The sequence below is a fragment of the Thermobia domestica genome, chromosome 9 (genome assembly GCF_964235325.1).
Source record: "Thermobia domestica chromosome 9, izTheDome1.hap1.1, whole genome shotgun sequence".
NCBI classification, from domain to species: domain Eukaryota; kingdom Metazoa; phylum Arthropoda; class Insecta; order Zygentoma; family Lepismatidae; genus Thermobia; species Thermobia domestica.
This window is the reverse complement of record NC_137462.1, coordinates 173,013,013-173,039,660: the sequence shown is the minus strand read 5'-3', so window position 1 is coordinate 173,039,660 and position 26,648 is coordinate 173,013,013. Positions and strand designations below refer to the sequence as shown.

The 26,648-nt window shown below is 35.2% G+C and overlaps 1 protein-coding gene across 3 annotated transcripts in view; it reads left to right on the top strand.

Moving 5' to 3' along the window:
* Nucleotides 1–8,788, top strand: part of LOC145695218 (alpha-(1,6)-fucosyltransferase-like) — a 250,604-nt gene extending 241,816 nt beyond the window's left edge. For all 3 annotated transcript variants that reach the window (XM_081772207.1, XM_081772206.1, XM_081772208.1), the window contains exon 10: nt 8,230–8,788. In XM_081772207.1, the coding sequence (XP_081628333.1) occupies nt 8,230–8,562 (333 nt within the window). In that variant the 3' untranslated portion in view covers nt 8,563–8,788. The remainder of the gene's footprint in view (nt 1–8,229) is intronic.
* Nucleotides 8,789–26,648: the final 17,860 nt, after the last annotated feature.

Genomic DNA, 26,648 nt, shown 5'->3' with positions numbered 1-26,648 from the left:
GGTAGCTTTCATATATATAACTACTACCCTTATTTGCTATACATATCGTCCTCGCCTTTACTAGTCAGTATATATCTATATACAATAATGTATGCTGTGTATAACATAGCATTCCTTCGCATTGTCATTTGTTACCTTTCTACCCATTAATCACCTAAGTGTTCAAACCAATATTACATAATCTGAGCAAGATAATGTCAATTGCCACTGATAATGTATCATTTATGCAGAAACGTTGGCAATACTACCGTCATCTGTTTTCCAATCGCGTGCACAGCATTAGTGTTTCATGGCATGTCACGGCCATGAGAAATTTGGGCGCGCTCTTATACGAGTATGCCGCACGCGGACCTGAACAAGCACGGTTCCGTCCGCGACGGAAATATAAACGCTTGTGCGGAAAACGAATTTACATTATTATGTGGTTAAGTAATAAATCGTCATATTTGTTTATCATACACACAAAAAAGTGAATTCTACATTTCTAAAGCATGTAATATCTATACGGTTGACAGTGACATTCAAATGTTTCCCAACTTATTTACAAACATCAGAATATATAATGTACAAAATATGTTTCCACTTATTGCCTTATAATTAGATTGACATGAGCTATTTTTAAGCATGACATTTTATCCCAATTCTGCTCATGTACATTATTTTAAGTATGATGACATTTTCTCACAACACTACTCACGTGCACTATTTTGGTATAATTCTACTCACCTGACTCGTTTTTAATTTTTGATATCAATATTTTAATTCGTACTAGTGATATCATTTGTAAATATAGGAATTAACAGGATATAAAGTGTACATTGAAATATGTTTATTTTTACTAGTTACATTCTCATAAAATATGTCCCTATATTCTTTAAGTATTATGTACATCCACTTTTGTTCGTATCATACTGAAAAGAAAGTTTTAACTTTGGATTCTTTAATCATTTTGCTTGTATTGCATATATGTTGGCTTTATTATTACTGTATATTGCTTTGATCCAATATTTACTATACCATTTTTTGCTCTCAAAGCTTTATAAGAAACGTTCGTATGTTTATCCTTATATCAGTTAACTGATTAACTAAGTAGTACAAAGATAGAGGAACGAACGCATGGGGTGGGTCGTGGGAGTCCGGACCCTCCCGAAATTTTAGCTTGTGTGTAAATTTACCCTAATTTTAGGGGTGAATGATAATATAAAATATCTTCATATTAAGTTTGGACCATCTCCCGAAATAAATTTGTGCATACGCTACTGTAGACATTTCATCTGTTAGCAACCTTTTCCTTTTTACCTTAATCAAAGAATATAAACATATAGCTATCCTTACCTTAAATACACAATGATACTTTACTCTTTTACTTGTTCAAACAAAGAAAAGTATCCGTTCATATCATTGAGGTTCTCTGTATCTGTAGTTTGTATTTTGTTTTCCTTTCTGCCTGTTTGTGTATCAGTATCTCTCTCTCTCTACCTATATTTCTCCCTCTCTGATTGCTTTTACTTTCTGTATGTGTCTATTAACTGTCTCTCCTTGCTTTTACTTTCTGTATGTATTTCTACTGAGTATCTGCTTCTTTGAGTATCTATGTACCTCTGTTTACGTATATCTGTAGTTTGTGTGTTGTCTTCCTTTCTACTTGTTTGAGTATCAGTATGTCTCTCTTTCTCTTTTAGTGCACAGCTTTGCATGCATGCCTAATCAAAATTTCTCCCTCTATGCTTGTTTCTACTTTCTGTATGTATATCTATTGACTATCTCTGCTTGTTTTCTTACTTTCTGTATGTATTTCTACTGAGTATCTGCTTGCTTGAGTATCTGTATACCTCTGTTTACGTATATCTGTAGTTTGTATGTTGTCTTCCTTTATGCTTGTTTTGAGTATGTGTATGTCTCTCTCTTTACGTATATCTCATCCTCTCTGCTTTTTTTACTTTCTGTATGTATTTCTATTCACTCTCTCTCTACTTCTTTTGAGTATCTATATGTCTCTATCTATCTATCTCTTATTAAAACTAAGAAACTACTTTTACTCTTAGTGTACAATGCAGATCTCATAAACTTGCTAAGCAAGTTCGTAATCAATATGATCATCTTAATACCCATGACGTTTGCATTCTCTTTTGTGTGACACAAGTTTGTGTCCAAGGGAGATCAGCTAAAATTTTTACGGTAGACTTGCAAATAAACTATAATATGGTTGGACCATGCATCCACCCCTAATTTCTGTTTGGTTCTCTTTACATTTTTGAACTGGTTACTGCTTTGGTGTAACACCTAAGAATTTATTTCTTACTACAGTTCATAAATGTAACGTTATTCGTAAATAAACACATTCTATAACTCAATATATCACAATTATTTTAAATATGGGCTATGGAATCTAGAGCTTCACAAATATTCTGTACTAATTTATATTCTTCCCCTATGTTTTACTTTGAATTCATATTATTGCGAAATCCTTTCTAATATTGACTTCACATATAATGTCTAAGTGTTCCTAATGATCATTTTACCATCCAAAATTCATTTTGGGTATAGGACATGAGTACCTAATTCTTATATATATATATATATATATATATGATATGTTATGTTGTATAGTTTCACTATATTTCAGAACAATATACATGATTTTAAACTTGAGATTCGTTGACGACAGATTTTTAAAGTGAATAATAAGTGAAAGTTTTGCTGTTAGTTTTTATTTAATTTTTGCGTGAATATATTTGACATCTGTTCCTACATATTTCAACGCACATCATATTCCAACAGTCTCTTTATATAGTACTATTATTATTATTTGATTAATGTTTATCATTTGACAGTGAACCAGTGCTACACTGTTTTCTTATAGTACTTGTGCTCTCTTCACCATGTTGGCTTAGTGGTAGAGTGCTTATTTATGGTACTTGGGACTTTATCATTTAATTTCCATAGCAGTCACTCAGTGGTAGAGTATTTTTTGTCTACTGTATGTTCTTACTCATTAATTTATCTTTTATCAGGAATAATTTGTCTTCCATCAACAATAATACAACCCGCCCCCAAGATTCATTCCATCAACAATAATACAACCCGTCTCCAAGGTTCATTGCATCAATCACAAAAGCTCTCCAATGACTTCTATCCGTACCTAACTGGATCTATTTTGTACTGCGAGATGGCTCTTAATGGTATCCTTCCATCTCCCCTAGGTCTTTCTAACGGTCGTTTTCCTCTTTTACAGGTTTAAATTTTGAAAGCGCTTTCATCCTGGCTACATGACTTGTCCACCGGACCCTCCTAGACTTGACGAGCCTAACAATGTTTAGTAAACGGAGCCTATAAATTATGAAGTTTTCGCTATTTTATTACTAAGTCGCTAACGCTCTTGCTTTTGCTGCAAACGGTCCCGGTTTCGATTCTCGCTCTGTCAAAAAGTTGTAAAAAGCTTGTATGAAGTTTTCCTGGGTTTTCTTCATTCGAAGCAAATGCCTGGATGATACCTAACTTATAGTTCGCACTCCTCTTTATTCCTTTCCCCGGATAGTGTGCTCGCTGAGGAACGTTATCCATCAAACCCAACAGTCTCAATGCCCATAAGATACCTACACTCCTAGAAATCTAAATCTTACATCCTAACTGATACTTTTTATTCAAACTATGTTTTATCTGTAATATACATTTGCGTAATATTATACACTCTCACAAGGTGTCAAAATTATTTAAACACTCAGTGATAATATCTGAACTTTTTTTCTACAGGTATCATTAAAAGATTGTAGGTTGTTTCCGAGATCATAATTCTTTTTTACAACCACATTTCTTCAAATGAATAAATTTGTCCCTTAAAAGACGATTAGTTTTACAAAGAATGTAATAATTTAAGTAATTTAAGCACTGATCAGTCATTTGCTTTGGATCGTTTAATTGAAAACAGTATTTTCAAAACCGTAGCGATAAACAAATGATCAAGGTACTGCGTCTATAAAATTTAATAAATCACAAGCTATAGATCTAATTCATTTTAATGGACTTAGGATTTCTCCATGATACTTTAACCAAAATTCTATAACGATGAATGAGTCAAAGCCAAAGAATATTTACATTTACTGTTCAAACACAAAGGCTAACATATGAGGAACGAGCATATTTTACTTAATTACTAAAGAAAGAAAGAAAAATAATAGCATGACATCAAATATTCATGTGGTTGGGCACTATGATTCGATTCCAGTTTCCGCTAATCAATCAATCGATCACAATAACGAAAGAAAAACATTTCTGAAAACGAAAGGTCTACATAAAGATTTTTTCTAATAATGGCACAAGTGTTACAGGACACCATGTGATTTGTATATTTCAAGTTCAACTAAATATCTTTATCCATCACTTGTAATAGCAACATGGATCTGTAAAACCCTGTTAGAATTTTTTGCTAGGCTATTATAAGAACAAAATAGGTTGGAAGCCGAAGAAAATTCAAAGCAAAGATTACCCTCAAATCTTCTAGAAATCATGTAAAAAAGCGTTGTAGACATCCATAATTCCTTCCTACTATTTCCGAACAGTATTTCATACTCGAAAAGACTATTCCCTGCCACTTTCGAATTCTTCAAAAGAATCATACACCCCAATACAATCCCTCTTTTCCTCAAAGAAAACACAAATACTGAAAAACGGCTCAAAAGAGGCGGAGGAGGAAAAATGAGGGGTTATTCAACTATAACCTGCTTTCTCAACTCATAACCTTCATCTTAAAAGATATGAACGGGAAAAGTTTCTGAATCTTTTCATGTTAGCAGGTTAGCAGGTGTAAACAAAGAATATTTTTCAGTTAGTTTATTCACAGTTTCACGTAATATAGATGGTCATCACCAATTTCAGGATTTGTTTTTCCTTTAAAAAGCTAGTCATATTAGCTGATTCATTAACTAACCATTTATCGTACATTGCGAAAAAAAAGTTTCCTATAAATCAAGTCTCATATGCTTACAAATCAATATAATAATAATAATAATAATAATAATAATAATAATAATAATAATAATAATAATAATAATAATAATAATAGATCTTCTTCATATCCACATTTGACGAAGATAAATTTGACTTCAACTTGTTTCTGTGGTTCGGATATCAAGTTAATGTGTAGGTTCATGTCTCTTATAGCTTTGAAGTTCTTAAAAAACAAAAAAATAAGTCACAATTTAAGTGGTTCGGATATCAAGTTAATCTGTAGGTTCATGTCACATATAACTTTAAAGTTCTTAAAAAATCACAATTTAAGTGATAGAAATCATATGGTAAACTGTAGGTTCATGTCTCAAATAGTCTTTTTTTTAAAAAAAAGCAAAAACAAGTAAACAATTTTTAAAATAACTCACTCACATATTAGAATAGGAAAAGAACGATTCACATTTTCTTGAAATAAAAGATCAAATTTTCACTAGATCTATAATTATATGGTTCTTTTTTCTTTTATTCTATCACGATTTACAATATTTACATTTTGTTCAGATGTTTTTAAGGTAGTCCTAGTACTACTTCGGCGTGTAAGAGATCTAATTTAAAATTTTCGCAATATCGGCATTTATGCCATTTCGGATATATATCGTTAATTTTATAAGGACATTCTTCGCTTTGAATCATTTGCTCCGGCACGTACCACGTTCGTTTCTCGAGCAACTGAATATAATTCATAACGTCCCATTGGTCCTTTCTGCAAAGAAACAAAGATATGGAATTATCAATAATTGGAATTTACAAACCTATTCATTCTAACTTAAGTGTCCTTATGACTAACCAATTATCACAAAAGAGGTAAAATCCGGTTCCCCAAAAAATCAAAACTTCACATTTTTGATCTTTTAAACAAACTACAAAATTAAAAGTCTAAGTAATTTAAATTTCATTTATCAGTCTTGTAATATATATCTATTTTATGCATAACCGATTAACGTACAAACCGTTGCCTTCAAACACCTCAAGTGTCATTCCCAGCAAACTTTGGGATAAGATACAACTTAATTCAGCTTTCTTCATACCTCAACAGAATGATCAGCTCAGTTGGATATTTTTGACTATACAATCAAATTATTTCGTTACGAAAAACAACAACGATTTTTCCATATCGCACAGATTATGTTCAAGTGTTTTATCGTGGCTTAGGATATTCAGATAATAGACTAAATTTTTACCGAATTAAGACAATTTTTATCTGCTCGATGTTATCCTTCAGATTAGATAATCCAGCAGTATACTGAAGCATATTGGGTTGCCTAACATGTAGAGATTATACAAACTTTTTCCTTAACGGATTATTGTCTCTCCGAGAGACGTCATTCCTCAAGGGGAACAATAAGATTAGATGTAAAGTTCTATATCCTAATTTCGGTATTCTTTTGTATAACCACATGTAATGATATATACACTTTTCTACGTTATATGTTGTTTTTTACTATGAAGTCATTCAATCGAAAACGCGTGAAAGCTTTTTTTTTAGACTAAGCAATATATTTCAAGATTCCCTTTCATTGAATTGTGTACATCTCAAGAGACGTAACGGGTTAACATAATCTTAGATGGTAAACGCTCGGGAAATCTTGTATTCTGTAGAATGATTCAATTACTGTCTACATTTCAGACTATATTCCTAATCCAATAATGTGAATAAAGGGGACGTGAAAAATCAGTGGTAAAGCCTTCGTTTCTGATGCAGGGGTTACTTCATTTTATGTTGTCATTTTCATAAAAAATAACAGTTTAGATCTTCCACAAACATCATGCTTCTACATTTCTCGGGAGAATCCTTCCTACTTTCATTATAATTTGATCTAATATAATCAATATAATCGTGCGAATTAAGATTTCATTTTCCCAATAACATTACTAAAAGTGTGAATAATAATAATTCTACTATAATTACTTATGAATAATACTTAATACTTATCGTAATCAAAATTAAGGTTACGGTATCATATTATAGAACAACAAGCGAACCAAATCTGTTTAGCAAATACTTCTATTTAGAAAAGTGTGAAAAATATTGTTCTTAAAACTTTTCTTAAGGTAATAATTATCATCTTATTCAGCAATCTAATTAAATCATTCTGCCAATATATGGAAAATCATCAACAGGAAGACCAAATGTAGAAAAAAAAATCTATTAATCTATCATAAATGATTCTTTAGAGATATTTTCTTCCTCGGTATTCGTAATAATTAAATTACGAGTAAGTGCATTAAAACTCTTCTGTATTACTAATATTTGTGCTTATTTCAAGGAGGTAATTCGTTTTCTAAACAAGTTGTAATTACTATGTAGTGACAGAAACGTTGTTGATTTGTAGAAATCTTTTGGGAGCTATACTGTATATTAGAAACCATTATTATTAATTGAAAAGGTAGATTAGCCCTTATCTTCCAAGTAATTTTCACATTAAGCTTGGAATATTCGTGGCAGTTAAAACACATGTTAAATGACGATCTTTCAACGGATATTTCTTTTGTTTAGAAGTACGGAACCATTTTTTCTTTTTGTTTAGGAGAAGTACCGAACCATTTTATTTAACTAGTTTATAGATTAAATATTTCGTGTAGGCACAACATATTAACATGTTTCGCTTAGACATAAGTATTATTTCTTCGTTTTGTATCAAAACTAAACGCGCAACTAAAATTAAATCTGAATAACTTTAGTTTATTATGCAGGTAGCAAATGTGTATTGTATGAGATGTACAGATGCCTAAGATATTTATTATGTGTTTATATTATTTTCTACTCTGTGTTTATGTGGATATCTTTTCTTGCTTCAAATTCAGATAGCTGTCCTAGTGAATTTACAAAATCAATAAAAACATTGCATTATTTCACGCTCCGAAAATATGGTGCTCTTTTAATCCATCAGTAATATCGTGTTTTAAAATAATTGATATTTTTTTAAATGAGCTGTAGTCAGAAATTTGCTTGAATTTGCACTTGGTAACATCGCTTATACATTGAAACAAATAGCAGGTGACTGCATTTTGCCATACAACTCGAAACAAATGTCTGTTCAATTGGTAACGCTCTAGTAGTTGAAATCACACAGATAGTGTCGCCAATTGTGCCTGGCCCCAATTTAAGTGAACAATTTAACGCGGTTTTACTGTAGTTATGTTTGTCAAATAATTTGTTTCTAACAGTTACGTTATATAAAAATGATACCAGTTTTAGTTGTAAGTTTTGTTTCGTTACAGGTGTGTAGGGTTGCATACGAAATAATGCAACAGTTTTATCCAGATGCTGCAGACCGATTTCGATCTCTCGATGATATTTATTACTATGGTGGCCAGAATCCTCACCATCAAGTCGCCATTCTTCCACATCATGCTAAACGTACAGATGAAATCAGCTTGGAAAAAGGTGATTTGGTGCTCGTGGCAGGGAATCATTGGAATGGCTTTTCGAAAGGGACGAACGAACGAACTGGTCGCGAAGGACTTTATCCATCATTCAAAGTAGTAGATAAAGTGGAGGCTGTGGATCTTCCGTTGTATCTGGAAGCACATCAAAAGTCGAAAGAGACGTGAAAATGGTATTATTTTGAAGTAATTTGAGTAAACGAGGATGTTTAAGTTCAGCTTTTAGACTGGTTCTCTTTTGAGATAATTCATTGATAGCTGCCGGAAAGGTTTTTAAGTTGTAAATATAATCTTTTTCTAAAAAGTGAGGACTTATATATATATACACAATCATATGTGTATCTATATTGTTTGTATGTGTGCGTGTATGCCAAATTACATTCTTTCAAACTTATGTACATTCTGGTAATGAAAGAAAGTTAACTTTCTTTTTTTAAAAAAAAATTCTTCTTTTGTAATTTTGCTGACGAATTTGATAGTTGGTTTTATTGTTTCGTGATAAGGTGTACTTAATTACATACCATGATCTAATCAGCTATTGAGAACAAGTTAACATTCCTAAAATGTGATCGATTCGTATTTTGCTTTACCTCCTATTTGTAAACTTATTACATACTTAAATATAATACACTTCATGTATATGTAGAAAAATATATATTAGTGATACGCGGATAGTGAGTTACTTATTCAAGATGTTCTTTTCGAAACAGTTCGAACTTAATCTCTTGTTGTGCTCAAAGTACGTACTGCATAAAATTCCTACTAGTCCTAATATTAAAAGAATAAACATAAATTTACGCTGGCCAACAAAATTAAAGAAACATATGACATTATTAGAGTCTTGTACCATTTGATCATAAAGTAGCCACGTTCATTGTGTTTCAAGGATGCAACAAATTCATTCCCAGCCAATTGTTTGCTAATGTTATGGTCTGTAACTTTGTTCAACAACTTTACTGAATATCCGTAGTTATAAAATCAGACATCTTTTCTTTCTAGCCTAATGGTCAAGGGATGGGAATCTATGAAAAAATGTTACAAAAGGACTTGGAGATAAATCAGTACTCCTGGACACATCTCTACATTTTCTTCACTGGAGATTCAGTAATTCAACGAAAAAGGAAAGGTAAAAATCAGTGGCGTAACAAGACGGGGGCAAGGGGGCATTGCACCCAAAGTTCTGGTAGAAGTTATTGGGGGCGCCGAAGTTGCCTAATGATTACTTTGCCTTTTTTTAAAGCCGATTGAAGAATTAAAAGTTTATGTACAAAAGCAGTGTTTTGTATACACTGCCAAATCTTCGACAAAATATAGAGTGCACAGTGCTTTGTATTATTATAACTAAGGGACACTTTTTCTGTTCCTTTTGTGATGATTGTCTAGGGCACCTTTGATACAATAAAATAAAGAAATAAAAATTGTCTATGTGACGGTCAAGCAGCGATATAAACATTTTCTTAAACCTTTGCCGCCCCTCAATATGTACGGGCGACATAATGCTTCGATACTAAAAAAGGAAATAATGTTACAATGACGGAACATTGTAAATATATTAATTATTCCTTTCGTTGCCCCTGACTGTATAGAGGCGCCTTCGATAGAATAAATAAGAAATAATATTGTACCAAGGGGCGCTGTAGATACATTAATTATTCCTTTTGTCGCCCGCCCTTGATTGTATAGGGCGCCTTCGAAAGAACAAAAAGGGATACAATATTGCACCACGGGCGCTGTAGATATATTAACCCCCTGATTGTACAGGGGTGTCTTCGATAGAACAAAAAAGGATCTCCTCAGCTACCGCGCAGGAAACAGACCCCGAAAAGACTAGAACGCTCGCAGATATCAGCGAAAATTTACCAATTCAACACCGCAAAAGAGAAATTACGCGCAACCTATTATGAATGTTTGGACAATATCTAACTAACTAACTCTATGGCCTATGGAACCCGGAAATTCAATGCCGCGTTCACAAAAGCTCTCCACTGACTTCTACCCTTAGCTAACTGCATCCAGTTTCTACTTTGTATTCCAATCTCTGCGAAATCCATCTTAATATTGTCCTCCCATCTGCGCCAAGGTCTTCCTAATGGTCGTTTTCCGATTGGTCTTCCAGTCAAGACTTTGAAAGCGTTTCTACTTTCTTCCATTCTAACTACATGACCCGCCCATCTAAGCCTCATAGACTTGACGACACTAACAATGTTGGGTAAACCATATAAATTATGTAGTTCCTCGTTATGAAGTTTCTGCCATTCCCCATTCCCATTCCTCTTGGGTCCGAATATTCGTCTGACCATGTTTCGCAGCCATACAAAACAACAGGCATGATTATCGTTTTGTATATTATAAGCTTCAAATTCCTCGACAGAATTCGCGACAACAAGAGATTTTGAACCGAATAGTAACACGAATTCCCTGCTTTTAGTCGACATTTAATTTCTCCGTGAATATGATTTTCCTGTGTTAATATTAATCCTAGATATTTGAAACTATCCACTTTATCAAAAGTTTTATTTAATATTTTAACGCATTCATAATTTGCTGTATTACGGTCCCGACACACTTCCATGTATTTAGTTTTCTCTGCATTTAATTCTAAACCCATGTCCCTGCAAGCGTTTAATAAGATCTCTGCATTTATTTCTACTGTTCTCCTATCATCCCCTATTAAATTTACATCATCAGCATATGCCATAACCTGGTGTGTACCGTTCAGCTCTAGGCCCTGGTTGCTATCTTTGATTTTCCTTATAGCGTATTCCAGAACGAAGTTAAATAATAATGGCGACAACGCATCTCCTTGTTTCAGGCCATTTTCGACGTGAAAGCTCGTGGACAAAAATTTTCCTACCCGGACTTTACTTTGGGATTCATTTAAACATATCTTAATTAATCTAATTAGCTTTCTCGGTATTCCAAGTTCTGTAAGAACATTGTATAATGTTTCTCTCCTAACCGAGTCGTACGCCTTTTTAAAATCAATAAATAGTTGATGTACCGGGGTGTTGTATTCCCACTTTTTATCGAGTATTTGGCGAATGGTAAATATTTGGTCGATAGTTGATCGATTTCGTCTAAATCCGCACTGATAATCTCCAATAATTTTATCTGCGTATGCGGTCAGTCTTGCTAATAGAATATTTGAAAGGATTTTATAGGATGTTGACAGAAGAGAAATGCCTCGATAATTATTACAGTCAGTTTTGTCGCCTTTCTTGTGAATTGGAACAATGATTGATTCTTTCCACTCTTGTGGTAATTCTTCCTTGTTCCAGATAAGAGGAATGAGTTTGTGTATCTTGTTCCACAATTTTTCGCCTCCAGCTGAAATTAACTCAGCCGGAATTTCATCTACACCCGGAGATTTGTGTCTCTTTTATTTCTTTATAGCGGTTTCTACTTCTATTCTGTTGGGTTCGGGAATATACGGTACTGCGGTGTATATCTACTTTTCTCCACGCACACTAGTTTTTGTTTTGGTTGCGTGTTCAGAAAATCGTCAAAGAAATCTTTCCATCTATTTAAGATGCTATCCGTGTCAGTGAGAACTGTACCGTCAGATTTCTTTTATATATAAGCACGAGGTTGATAGCCTTTCTTAAATTCGTTGATTCCCTTATACATGTCCCGGATGTTTTTATTTTTACTATTATCGTCAAGTTCCTTAACTTTAGCTTTAAAAAAATCGCATTTCTTTGTTCTAAAAGTTTTGGAAGTTTCCTGCCTGATACCTGCGAAATTTTGTGCAGTTATTTCATTCGGATTTTGTAGCCAGCGTAATTTTGCCTGTTTTCTCTTCTCTGCTAGTTTTATGCATTCCTGGTCGAACCATGGTTTGTTCCTACGTGTTTCCGTGTGTCCCAATTTTTCTTTTGCTAAAATTTTAATGCTATCTCTAATTTCAACCAAGGTATCCTCAACACTAGTGCACTCCGAATCTTCTAAAGCTGAGAATCTATTCGAAACTTCAATCTTGTATTTCTCTCTTACCTGACTTTCTTCTAATTTTTTTAAAAATTGAATCTCTCGCTTTCGGACAATGAATATTACCTTTATTCAACGATAACCTCTCTCGTATTATCGTTGCTAGCAGGTAGTGGTCAGTGTCACAATCAGCCCCTCTAAACGACCGGACATCAATTTTTGCTAGATTGCCTTCTTCTATCTACTAAAATGTGGTCAATTTGATTATGTGTTTTCCCGTCTGGTGATGTTCAAGTGTATTTATGAATGTCGCGATGTGGGAATTTTGTACTATTCACGATTAGGTTTTTGGATGTTGCAAAGTTCACGAGTCTAACACTGTTGTTATTACTTTCCATATGCAGACTTTCGTTCCCTATAATCGCTTTGAAAATATCCTCTCGTCCTACCTTCGCACTGAAATCCCCTAATAGAATTTTCATATGGTATCGCGGAAGTTGGTCAAATATCCGTTCCACTTCTTCGTAAAAACTGTCTTTTACATCGTCATCCTTATCTTCAGTTGGAGCATGTACATTTAAAACAATAATATCACACCACCGTCCCTTAAGAGCAATAAAAAAAAAGTCTGTCAGTAACAAATTCAACCCGTTTAATTGCTGGTAATATACGTTTACGAACGAAAAACCCTGTTCCTAACTGGTGATTTTTATTTCCTTCCCCGTAAAAGAACGTAAAATTTCCGGAATTCACAGATCCATTTCCTTCCCATCTAACTTCCTGAACTCCTACTACGTTCATCCTGTATTTCTCTAACTCACTCGTTACGGATTTTAACGCGCCTGCCCTATAAAGACTCCTAATATTCCATGTTCCAAATCTCATGTCCATTTTCTTTTGCTGAGGTCGTGCCAAGTTATCAGTCCTTGTCCGAGGCCTTTGTGAATATTTCTGAACAAGTGTTTTTTTTTTCAGGATGAGGTTGTTAGCCCTACCCAAACCCCCAAGCTGGAGGACCACTCCTAGTCGGCTGTCCGCGACTGCTTATTCAGTATATTCGCAGCTAACTTCTATATCTAGAGGCCTTCTCCTCGATCCGCAACCTGAGGACGCGCCATGCCGTGGTGACAGTCGATTCCATCCGAACTGAAGAAGTATCGTCCAATAGAGGATGTCATTCTGGAAGGTAACTTTTCTCACGACATTTGTGACATTTTAAAAGAATACCATGTCAATCCGGACTGACTACAACTACAGATGCAACAGTTACTCACCACTATTCCCACTTCAAAAAATCTGAGAGACCTGTTTGAGAACTTCAAGAAACTCTGTAAAGAAACAAGAGACTTGTTTCCTGAAGTGTTGAAAGTCCTTCGTCTCCTGCTTGTCATCCCGGCGACATCTGCAACTGCCGAGAGAAGTTCTTCAATGTTGCGTCGTCTCAAACTTATCTGAGGTCCACAATGGACCAGGCAAGACTGAACCATTTTGCAGTTCTTATGCATATCCAGACAGGCTTGACTCACTGGACGTGAAGGAACCGTGTAGAGAATTCACAAATAGCTCCTACCGTGCGACAGTCTTCGGAAAAGTGTGAATTCTGCTCTTTGAAGTGTGCAGTTGTCGAAATGAGCTACCGTAAGACGGGGTTACTTTGCACAAGATTTAAGCCATTTTAAAGAAAATCGCATGTGGCTTACGAACATAATGATTTAGAACACTGTATTTTAAACATATAATAGCTAGATATATAAGAAAAACATTCGTGTAAGCTCATTAGTAAACATTCAGTATAACCATAGTTATCGAAACATAAACTTTGGTGCATAGTAACTCCATAGCTGGGGTTACTTTGCACAACATACAAAAGAGCCTGTTCAACATACGAACATAAAGTTTCTGTGCAATGTTTTCCCTTCAGTATTAATACATTTTACTTTCTACACAAAACAGTATGCAGTCTAATAATATAGATATTAGAATGATGGTACCAGTATCAGTACTTAGTTTGAATTATCGATATTTGTAAAGAAAAATATGTATTTTCTGGTACCAGCACAGGAACCGCATTCTAATAGTTTAACACATGTCCCACAAAAATGGCAACTCAGGAATAGAAAAAAAATCCCCGTGAATTGATTAGCCTTGGTTATTCCTTGTGTCCAAGAATATCATCCCAACCGTATTTAGTGGAAGATTTACGGGATTTGGGACTTTCAGGCTGAAACTTACCCAAATTGCATGATTTTTTTAAAAATGAATCTAATGTTAGTCATTCCTATGCGTATAAGCTACAAGTCCCCCCCCAAAAAAACGAGTCCAGTGATTTCTTTTAAAAAACGAAGTCTTTGTGAGTGGAGCTTCTCTCAAACTACTTTTTTGGATCCGCCACTGTTCATAATTTATTTTCCAACAAGAAATTCGTTCCGGCATCTTCTTAAATAGGAAATTTACCTAAATTTAGAATGCAGGAGGTTCCAGTAGTAATAATTTCCTATCTAAACGGTATTTTGGACCAGTGCAAAGTAACCCCGAGTAGAGGCTGAAACCGCCTTCTCCCAGTTTTACCTTCCTTATGATTTTAAAACGTTTCAGATTTCAATTTCAACTATTTTATCAAAGTCCCATTATAGACAGTAGTATTCTACGAAACTGACTTAACTTTGACGGAAAATCTTGTAGGTGATATTTTTCAAATTTTAGCGGCCTTTATAGTGACTGCTTTGCATACCTCTACAACAATGAACCATCCCGGTAATTAGAACTGATGTCAACCGCCAACATGATAGCCAAAATACGCTTAGATGTTCTATCTTACGGTGCCATTTGACACTTCCTCTTTTCTGTTCATGGTTTTGTCGACAGAGGATTGTGAAACTCTTTTCATATTTTGTGCAAAGTAACCCCTGATGTGCAAAGCACGTCCTAGTGATCCTAGTCTTACGGTATAGGATCACAGTGGCTCGTTACTTTTTACATTGAACATTTAATCAAATTGAAACTATATTATTCCGTTTTTGTTAAATATATTAAAAGTTAGATGTTACGTACGCAAGGGATCAAAAAACGGGTTTAAAAAAAGATTTTTCCACTGCTTTTATGCCTGTCAAATTTTTACCCTTTTTTTAATATTTCAATTTTAATGAAGAAAGTACTTTGCACCTTTGTTCCCCATTATAAGAAGAAAAAGAAACTTAATTACTGCATTCTGAAGAAACATAAATATGAGAAGTTCAACAATCAAGAATAATCATCACTCAAGAAAAGGAAGTGCAAGTATATTAACTCTTGGACTGAACCATGGCGTCGACCTTTGGAATTTGCTTTATAAATCTCTAGTAAAGCTTTTCACACCGTGTTTTATTTATTTATTATTTATTTTTTTTTTTTTGCATTCATTCAAACGGGGAAGCATCAAAGAATGTGTTTGATGGGCATTTTCCAGTCATGCTTCCGATGCCTGGGGGCAGTGACGTCACAAATGTGGACGAAGGAAGAAAGAAAAGGATACATTTTAGAACTCTTTTTTTTTAAAAAAAATCCTAACACATCGCTATTAATCCTAGGATCATGGTCCATACCTAGTAGTGTTTGTAATAAGCAAATGTTTCCAACTTTGCCACTCAAATTTCCCTATTGTGTACCAGAAGCGGGAATATCCCGCCCAAAGTGAAAAAAGGGGATTTTTTAGATTTTTTCTTTTTTCGGGAATTCCTTCCCTCAGGGACATGTAATTGGTACCATTTAAAAATAACCACAATTCCAAATATAACAAGGTACAAACCATGATCGTAGGGTAAATGGTGATTTTTAAAAAAATCTGAACTTTTCCCGTATTGCACATTTTTAGTCAACGTGTTTAGTAAAGTAGCTAGAGGTCATCCCTACTTGTCGTAGGATCATGGTCTGTACCTCATTTTGTTCGTAACGATGCAACGTTTCCAACGGTACCACTACCATTGCGCTGTCATGTACCTGAGGAGATAAGATTCCGAAAAAGTTAATTTTTGAAAATTTGAATTTCCCACTTTTCTTTATACATTTTGGGCGGGAATTTCTTCCCTCAGGTACATGATAGAGACATGCAAGTGATAAGATTTAAAACGCTGGTTCATTGCAAACAAAAAGGTACACCTTGTCTCAAAAAGGTTGAGCGCATTCTTTATTGCTGTTTCGAGGCAAAAATTTTCTAAGTCCAACTTCGGGTATCTTCGGAAAAAAGTAAACCAGGTTCAAACCTCGAAGCCAGCCTTTGTAATCGGGAAAAATCTTACAGATGTATTTTTCTTCTATTAAATATAATAAGACTTGTTACCACTTATATATAAAAAAGCAACATTGATTGAAATACTTAATGATACAATATTTCGAAACTTTGTATTAATGTCAGCACATGCTTGTTTGTCATTTTGCTCTCCATACTTAATGGAATATTTAGATACGTAAACGAATCTTTCCGTATGTAAAAGAATGCTGAAAGTTAAGACATAGAACACAATTCTCGCCTGAGTACTAAAATAAGTCAAAGTAAAACAAAAGCAGCGTTTGCAGTGGATATGAATGTCATTATTATCTTAAATGCCGCTATACATCACTAGAAGTACTTTTCGAAGAACGTTTGTGTTAGTTCAGTGGTAAGCGGTTGGATTTCAAATCGGAAGGTTGTGAGTTCGTTTACCGTCTGGGTCAATTTTTTAAAATACTATTTTCCGCAATGCATGAAAAATTATATAAAATAATTACATTCAAATACGTCAGTTGTATATATATAGCATATAATCATTGCAGAATATAGTAATTACTATGTTTAATAGGTGTTCACAGTACTTTGTTATTCTATATGTGAATGTTAAACACAAATTAAGAAAATAATATCATCGCAATAAATAAATTATGTAGTGTATTTATTTGCAGCTATTTGTCATACGGAAGTTACTTTTGAATTTTCTCATTACAGCAAGTGATTTACGCTTCCTGAAAGGTAAAGAGTCTATGCGGGTATAAACAGAAATTATTATACAAACTCAAATCTTGGTTACAGACACAAAATTCACGATCCCCAAACCATGTAAACAGGAACTCTACGAACACGAAGTCATGTCTAAGAGACTTATTTATACTTTTAAAAGAAGGCAGAATAGAATTTATTTCCAAAGGATTTCAATTCAATAATCTGCAATGCTTTTGTATATGGATGTGGTCCCTTTCTCTTCGCTTCTGATATATATATATATATATATATATATATATATATATATATATATATATGCAGGGGCGGATCCAGGATATGATCAAGGGAGAGGCTAAACCATATTTTGCCGTTTTATCCAGTGTAAAGCAGGATTGAAGCCCATTTTATCCAGCGTATATCTCATCGTCATGGGGAAGCTATAGCCGCTATAGCCCCCCTTGGATCCGCCACTGTATATATATATATATATATATATATATATATATATATATATATATATATATATATGTGTGTGTGTGTGTGTGTGTGTGTGTGTGTGTTTGTGTGTGTGTGTGTGTTGTTCCATCATGTAAACAAACTTCCTACATAGAGCGCTTACAGTCTAAAAAAGGTATTCTCGGGGTAATCTATTGGGAGTTGGAGGGGGATATATATAAAGTAAAATCAATCGATATTAATGTCCAATCCATAGTTCTCGTTGTTGCAAATATTAATAATTACAACTGCAAAAGCGTTAAAGTCCAAATTTAACTCTCATCGTAAACCTCCTTTGTGGCTAAGCGTATAGCGTACACGCTTTTTCGGTGTGGGAGACCCAGATTCGGCCTCCAGCGAGAGCTCATGTAGTTCGGATTCTACGTTAATTAGTAGGTCTACGTCTCATATAGCCTCACTGCTGAACAGGACGTTAAACTCAAAATCAACTTAATTGATTCAAAACCTGTCATCGTGGCGGGCGATAAAGAATGAAAAATAAAATGTCTCAAGTGACTGAGATTAGTGTCAAATCCATATTTTGAGCTCATGACGCTATTACAAACACAATGTCATTTAATGCCACGTTTTGGCATGAGCGACTATGCCACCTGGATTTTGAATTTACAGGAGCAACATCGAAAGCGTTGCTCACACAGCTCTAAATGTTTTGATGTATGTATACGTGTACATTCCAGCGAAACTCCTGAATGTCTGGAGCAACTTTTACCAAACATGGGAGACATCTTGCTTTCAATCTAAGAAAAAAATATTGTGGAAGTCAGATACCTCAAGGGATGGAAATTGGGAGGAGTGACATGAAAAAATAGTGTAAAACGACTGATTGGAGAGTGTTATCCATTGTTTTCTGGGTCGTTGAGATGAGTAGTGAGGCACTCAATAGCGTTATGTCCAAATTCATCCCCATCTTTACAGGATGAGGGGCTTGGAGATATGATTAATAAAATGTAAAAACTTACTTAAATATTTGTCGAAGTAATAGTTTTCTGGGGTCGCGAAAGCGTTTCTAATAACTTTGGAATGTAGTTTGTACCCACTTCAAGATGGGCTTTTCAATTGTATCAATTTCTCACCTTAAGAAGAAACTATCATCTCAACTAGTATATGTATCAAGCTAGCCTTCGCAGTCAAGAAAAACACATTGTGGATGTATGTTTCGTCTTTTAAATGATATACTAAATGTAAAATCAGAGATTGAGTGGGTCGGTGTGTCAAATGGTCAAGATTTGTGAGTGGGTCAGTGGATCGTAGGTCAACAAGGCGTGACCCACTGCAAAACACCATCACCGTGACTGACACTGACCCATTGACTCACCAACCCATTCTGATCAGTGCCTTCTAGATAGCATTTTCTGGACACTGGCAAGTTTGTCTACGTTTTACTTTCAAGACCTCCATTTGTCTTGTTTTTTTCATTTGGTTGTTATGAAAAAAGAAGTTCAGGCTCTTTTGGATTTTGATATTTTCAGTTGTAACAATGGCAATAAGACTTTCTACTTGGCTTTTGAGATGCAGGCTGTGAGTTTTTAGAGGAGCTAACTACTGGAAAAATGATTTATTACAAATATAACCTCTTTAGTCAGTAGAGAGGATGGCGTGGATCATGGATCAAAGTTAATGACGTATTTTAGTGGGTCGGAGTTGGTCATAATGGTTCAGAGTTGTTTATAGTTGGTGGTGGGTCAGAGTGGGTCATGGTGCGTGAAAGGGTCACGTTGGGTGTTGAGTCATTGTGAGTCACGGTGGATCGTGAGTCATGATGTGTGGTGGGTCAGTATGTTGTGAATCAAGGTTTCATTGACCCACACCATCTGTGGTCAACATTGCACTAAAGAGGAGAGGCTCCGAAGGTGCGCGTCGACGATTTTCTCAAATTTTGCACATAGATAGTACCCCACCAGAAAGCAATAAATCTCGAAACGGTTCACAGTACCATCTCACAGAACTCGAGATTGAGGGATTTGTTTGATTGGCTAAATTAAGACCTCAATAATTTATCCTTCTACAAGCGAGATTTTCTTCATCGTTTCCGTGGCGAAATCAGAAGAATATGCGGCAAGTAAACTTAAGGTTGAAGGTTCGCACTCACCTCGGCATACTTGCTTTTTTTCCTAGTGTTTTCTACACTCAGCTGAATATAAACAAATCAGGCATATAGGCGATTTAACGTATTTTGGGGGAGAAATTTTGTGGTTCGTTGGCGTTTCGTCGAGTCTCTGCCGCTGGTGGTATAATTTTCAAAACGGAAGTGGTGCCACCACGGATCGCATCTACGGGATCACCAACTTTTGGTGAAAGGTCGCCAGTTGCGCATCGGTGGTCCACTGACGCTTACGGTATGGCGGTTTGTATCTGAAAACTAAGAGAATAAAGAAGCATGGTATCCATGAAGCCCGTTGGCACTAATAAAAGTCTAAAACGATGAAACAGATGTCAAAACCGGAAAACATGTATTTTATAATTTCAAAGGTGCCCCGTGTCGAGGAAAAAGATTTGCCCCAAGGTTCCCCGGAGGGTCTCAGGAGGCAAAGGGCAAAGGGAATCAAGTAGTATGTCATTTAAAAGTATTGCTAAAATTTTAAAAAATCGTAAGAGTCTTGAGTCTTTATGCTAACTTGTGCAAAATAGCAAGCATTCAAGATGGTAATAAATCCCTCATTGAAAACTCCGTGACCATCTCTAGAAATGTGAAACTGTGAAACTAACCAGAAGAGGTAAACACTTGTCTTACCATTGCAAAAGTATAATGCACCAAGGTAAAATAAAAATGCCCCATTATGGATTTATTACATCACTAATATTAAATTCTACGTTCCACGATTGTGTCTTTAAGCTAAAGGACAGGGTGATTGTGAATTATGAAATTAATGGTAGAATACAGAATGGACCCACCACCAACTATGAACCACTCTGAACCATTGTGACCAACTCCGACCCACCAAAACTCATCGTCATCAACTCTGACCCATGATCCACGACCTTCTCTCCATTGACTAAAGAGGTTACACTTGAAATAAAACAAGACTGTGAAGCTATCACTTATCGGAGTTTCAATTCCTACCGTCAAACGCTCAAACACCGATCTGTTACAATACCGGTGGATCTGATCTTTACGATATACAACGGTAAAGTGTTTCTCATCTTCCAAATTAAGATGAATTTAAATTTATCATATATAATTATTTCTTTCTTGGCTTACAGATACATTTCAGTAGAAAACAGGAGGAAAGTTGAAAGTATCAAATCAAGATAAAGTAGATCAACGTAAAAAAAACTAGTTTTCCATATAATTAAGCGTGCCGTACTAATTTAAAATGCCCATGTAATTAAGCTTGGAATACAAATTTTATGTTCATTTTTTCACAACTTTATGCCTTGATTGCCTTATGCTGTGAACGCTCCATATATTAAACACCAGCTTCAGCAATTATTATAATAGAAAGCAGTGGGTGTAAAATCCGAAGGACTGTAGTTTTCATTCCTCAATTTGTTCCTCACTAATATCAATCGTTTTCGATTATTTTTACAAATCAACCCACTACCAATTTCCAATTTATAGAAAATACCCCCCCCCGCTCATAAAAGACGTTTTTAAAAATGCTAGGACACGTTCTGTTTATTTTAAATAAAGAGTTGTATACTGAATTTCAGCTCTCTAAGTTGAACGGCTTGTAAGATACTCAATTTTTCGCAAAATTTCGGACTCCTACTTCCCCTAAGGATATGTGTTATAATAGAACTGATACGCTTATGATAATATCCAGTTGGGATTGGGGCCTGATTATATATCAAACATCATTTCATTTGACTGCAATTTGACCGTGATGATCGCGCAGACATGGTTACTTTCAATTTTTTATACTAGGTATAATCATTCATATATTACAGGTGATTACAATTTTTTTCATCAGTTAGCTTCTCTAAAAGCTCACAATCTCCATCTCAAAATCGAACTCTTATTGCTATTGGTACTCTTACAATTGCAAATATCAAAATCCAAAAGTGCCTGAACTTTTTTCGTTAGAAACAAATGAAAAAAGAAGAAAAATGGAGATCTTGAAAGTAAAACGTAGACAAGCTCACTAGTATTCAGAAGATGCTGTCTACAATGCACTAAAACAGAATGGGTCGGTGGGTGGTTGGGGGTCGGTTCGTCCAAAGATATTTCGTCCAAAGGACATTTCGTCTAGAGACATTTAGCCCAAACACATTTGGTCCAAAGGGCAATTCGTCCAAAGAACATTTTGTCCAAAAGACATTTGGTCCAAATGACATTTCGTCCAAAAGACAATTGGACCAAAGGACATTTCGCCCAAAAAACAATTGGTCCAAGGGACATTTCGTCCAGGGATGTTTAGTTCAAAGCACATTTCGTCCAAAGAACATTTGGTCCGGTAACGCTTGGGGGTATGGGGTTTGTTTTTATTAGAAGAGTAAAAGTGATGCATATAACATTATGACTCACAAGTAATACTTCCCAAGTGTAACACTCCAATTTTGTTAAAATTTGGCAGGTAGATACTGCACATAAAATAAACGAATACGTATTTTTTTTGCTGAAAAATGTTTTTAGGGGGGAAAAAGCCAACCACTCAAAATTTTGAAAGTTGACGCCCGAAAGGCAAGAAGAAGTGGACCGAAGAGAACGAAATTGTGCACAGATATTGCAGATGTAAAACGCGGGAATACGGGTTTCGTATTTTCCTGGAAAAAACGGTTACGTGGGGCACGGACTCCTCCAAACCTTTGATCACGAAACATCAAAAATGCTAATAACAGTATGTCAGATGTGTGTAAAGGACATGAAGAATTGCAACGAAAGTTTGAGTAGGGACAATACGAAAAAATAAACAAATACGTTTTTTTATTTTTGGCGAAAGAATGGTTTTAGGGGGCAAAAGCTCCCATCCAAACATTAAATTTAATGCCCGAAAGACCAGAAGAAATGAACCAAAGTGAGACCCTTCGTGGCTAAGCGGTTAGCGTACGCGCCTTTGGCGTGGGAGACCCGGTTTCGATTCCCGACGGGAGCTCATGTGGTTTGGATTCCACGTTAGTCAGTAAGTCCACGTCTCATATAGCCTCTGTTGAACGGAACGTTAAACTCAAAATCAACTCAACTCAATGAACCAAAGTGAATGAAATTGTGCAGAGATATTGTAAACATAAAATGAGGGAATGCGGGTTTCGTATTTTCCTGAAAAAAAGAAAAAGGTTTGGGTGGGACACAGACCCCTACAAAACTTTGATCGTGAAATATCAAAAGTGCTAATAACAGTATGTCAGAAGTGCTTAAAGGACATGAAGAATTGGAACGACACATTATGTAGGAACAGTACGCAAAAAATAAACGAATGCGGGTTTATTTTCTGCGGAAAAACGGTTTTAAGGGACAAAATCCCCCATCCAAAATTTTGAAATTTGAGGCCTAAAAGGCAAGACGAAGTGCACAGAATTGAATGAAACTGTGCACAGATATTGTAGACGTAAATTGAGGTAATTGGGTTTCGTATTTTTCTTTTAAAAAAAGCGGTTGCGTGTATCACGGACCTTTTAAGCCGTTGATTACGAAATGTCAAAAGTGTAAATAATTATACGTCAGAAGTTCTTAAAGAGTATGGAGAATTGCAACGAAAGTTCGTATAGGGATAATTCGCGAAATAATAAACGAAACGTGTTTTAATTTGTGCGAAAAAACAGTGTTGGGGTCTAGGCCTCCTCCGTAAGAAAGTAAATATTACCATAATAGCGCAGGAAGTAGTGGACCAAAGCAAATGAAATTGTGGGTAGATATTTTAGAGACCCTATGTAAAATAAGGCCTTTCGTGTTTCTTAAGTGTCCCTATCCGTTTTGCTTCAAATTTGGCACATCAACAGCAAACAGGAAATTAAACGACACGTGTTTTTGTTTATGCGGAAAAACATTGTAAGAGTTAAAGGTGCCTCCTGAAATGCTATAAAACACTCTATACTGTTTGTGCTTGTTGTTGATCTGCCAAATTCGAAGAAATTGCATGGAGACACTTGTGAAACACGAAAGGCCTTATTTTATGTTTCCAATATCTACATACAATTTTATTTGCTTCGGTCCACACCTTCCGCCACTCAACACCTCGGTCCGCTCAACAGTTTTTCCTTTTTAGGAAAATACGAAACGCGTGTTCCTTCATTTTTGGTCTACAATATCTGTGCACAATTTCATTCACTTCGGTCCACCTCTTGCCTTTCGGGCGTCAACTTTCAAAATTTTGGGTGGGGGCTTTTGCACCCTATAACCGTTTTTCCGCAGAAAATAAAAAAACCGTATTCATTTTTTTTGCGTATTGTCCATACACAAAGTTTCGTTGCAATTCTTCATGTCCTTTACACACATTTGACATACTGTTACTAGCACTTTTGATATTTCATGAGCAAAGGTTTGGAAAGGTCCGCGCCCCACCCAACCATTCTTTCCAGGAAAATACGAAACCCGTATTCCCTCATTTTTCATCTACAGTATTTGTGCACAATTTCATTCATTTCGGTAGCTTCTTGCCTTTCGAGCGACAACTTTCAAAAGTTTGGGTGGGGGCTTTTGCCCCTAAAACCGTTTTTCCGCAGAAAATAAAGAAACACGTATTCATTTATTTTATGTGTAGTATCTACCTTCCAAATTTTATCAAAATTGGAATGTTGCACTTGGGAAGTGTTACTTGTCAGTAGCTTCTTATTTCTAAAGGAAATTTTAAAATAGAGATTTATTCCGCAATTTTCATTTCGATAGAACAAATATATGCTGAGATATTCAGAAAAACGTAAACTCCTGCAAACTAAATGGCCACCTTTTTTTGCTTTCATTAATAATTTTACAAAAATACAGTTTTAGCTTCGCAGAAATAACTTCGTTGGTTAAGGAATTTACATCCTCCGGAAATGATAAACAACTCTTTGTAGAGCAAACTCTCTCTTCATTTAAGGACAACATTGCCTCCGTATGGTCATGTGAATCTTGTATTTGGTTTGAGACTTTGCAATGGATATCTTAAATCTATTATACTGTACCGAAAAAATTAATATGAAAGCCAAAGTATATACTGTATTTGCATGAGGAGTAACACTGAAATAAAAATACAAGAAAAGTTAACAATTATGGTTTGTCATACAACTCACTAATTATATTGAAACGTCTGCCGAAGTTACACACTATCAATAGTCTACGAATAGAAACCAGACTTGTGATTAACCTAAAAAGATACTTATATTCTACACGAAATGTTCCAACTTTCATCTTATATTTGTCAATCACTTTTCACAATGTTGCAGCCAAGAATGTGACTGTTTAAGAGTATTGTCTTTGGACACTAAGAATATATTTCACACATGTGTATTTTTCTATTCTCAGTATTTCTTCAAAGATACTTGACATGTTATTTTTTACATTCCTAATATTTAACTTACTTAAATTTAAAATCCATTAATTTTAGTTACCGGTAGTTACTTTAGAACTATATTCATTCACAACATGAAAATTTTAGATGTCATGTTAGCAGTTATTACAGCAACATACTTCACACTGCAAGCTTTCCCTCATTCCTGTTGTTCGGCCATTTTATTTTCAGACGTTTACGTTTTTCTGAATATCTCAGCATTATTTGTTCTATCGAAATGAAAATTGCGGAATAAATCTGTTTCAATTTTCCTTTAGAAATAAGAAGCTACTGAGTCATAATGTTATATGCATCACTTTTATTCTTCTAATAAAAACAAACCCGGTACCCCCAAGCGTTACCGGACCAAATGTTCTTTGGACAAAATGTGCTTTGAACTAAACATCCCTGGGCGAAATGTCCTTTGGACCAATTGTCTTTTCGACGAAATGTCCTTTGAACCAAATGTATTTGGACGAAATGTCATTTGGACCAATTGTCTTTTGGACGAAATGTCCCTTGGACCAATTGTCTTTTAGATGAAATGTCCTTTGAACCAAATGTCTTTGGAGGAAATGTCCTTTGGACCAATTGTCTTTTGGAAGGAATGTCCTTTGGACCAATTGTCTTTTGGACGAAATGTCCTTTGGACCAATTGTATTTTGGACGAAAAGTCCTCTGGACCAATTGTCTTTCGGACGAAATGTCCTTTGGACGAATTGTCCTTTGGACCAAATGTCTTTGGATTAAATGTCTCTGGACGAAATGTTCTTTGGACGAAATATCTTTGGACGAAATATCTTTGGACGAAAAGGGTAGTCACCAGGTGAGTGAATGTGAGTCACGGTGAGTGGTGTTTCGCAGTAGGTCACGTCCTTTTGACCTACAATCCACTGACCTGCTCACAAATCTTGACCCATTTCACCCACTTACCAACCGAGCCATTGACCCACTCTATCTTTGATTTTAACATGTCTTATTTCATTGAAAAGACGAAACATACATCCACACAATTTTTTCATCGATTGCGAAGGTTGGCTTAATATCATAGTTGAAATGGTAATTTCTTCTTAAGGTGAGAAATTTATATGATTAAATAGCCCATCTTGAAGTGGGTACAAATTATCTTTCAAAGTTATTAGAAACGCATTCTCACCCCGAAAACTATGAATTCGACAAATATTTAAGTAATTTTTGAAATTTTATTTTTCTCTCTCCCAGGCCATCATCCTGTGAAGATGAGGATGAATTTGGATGTAAACTCCATTGGGAACATCACGATCCATCTCAACGACCGAGAAAATTATGGAAAACACTAAGATCAGTCGTTTTACATTATTTTTACATGTCATACCTCCCAACTTCCATAACTTCATACTACTACAATATTTTCTTCTTAGATTGAAAGTAATACGTCCCCCAAATTTGGTAAAGGTTGTCCCAGACATTCCAGA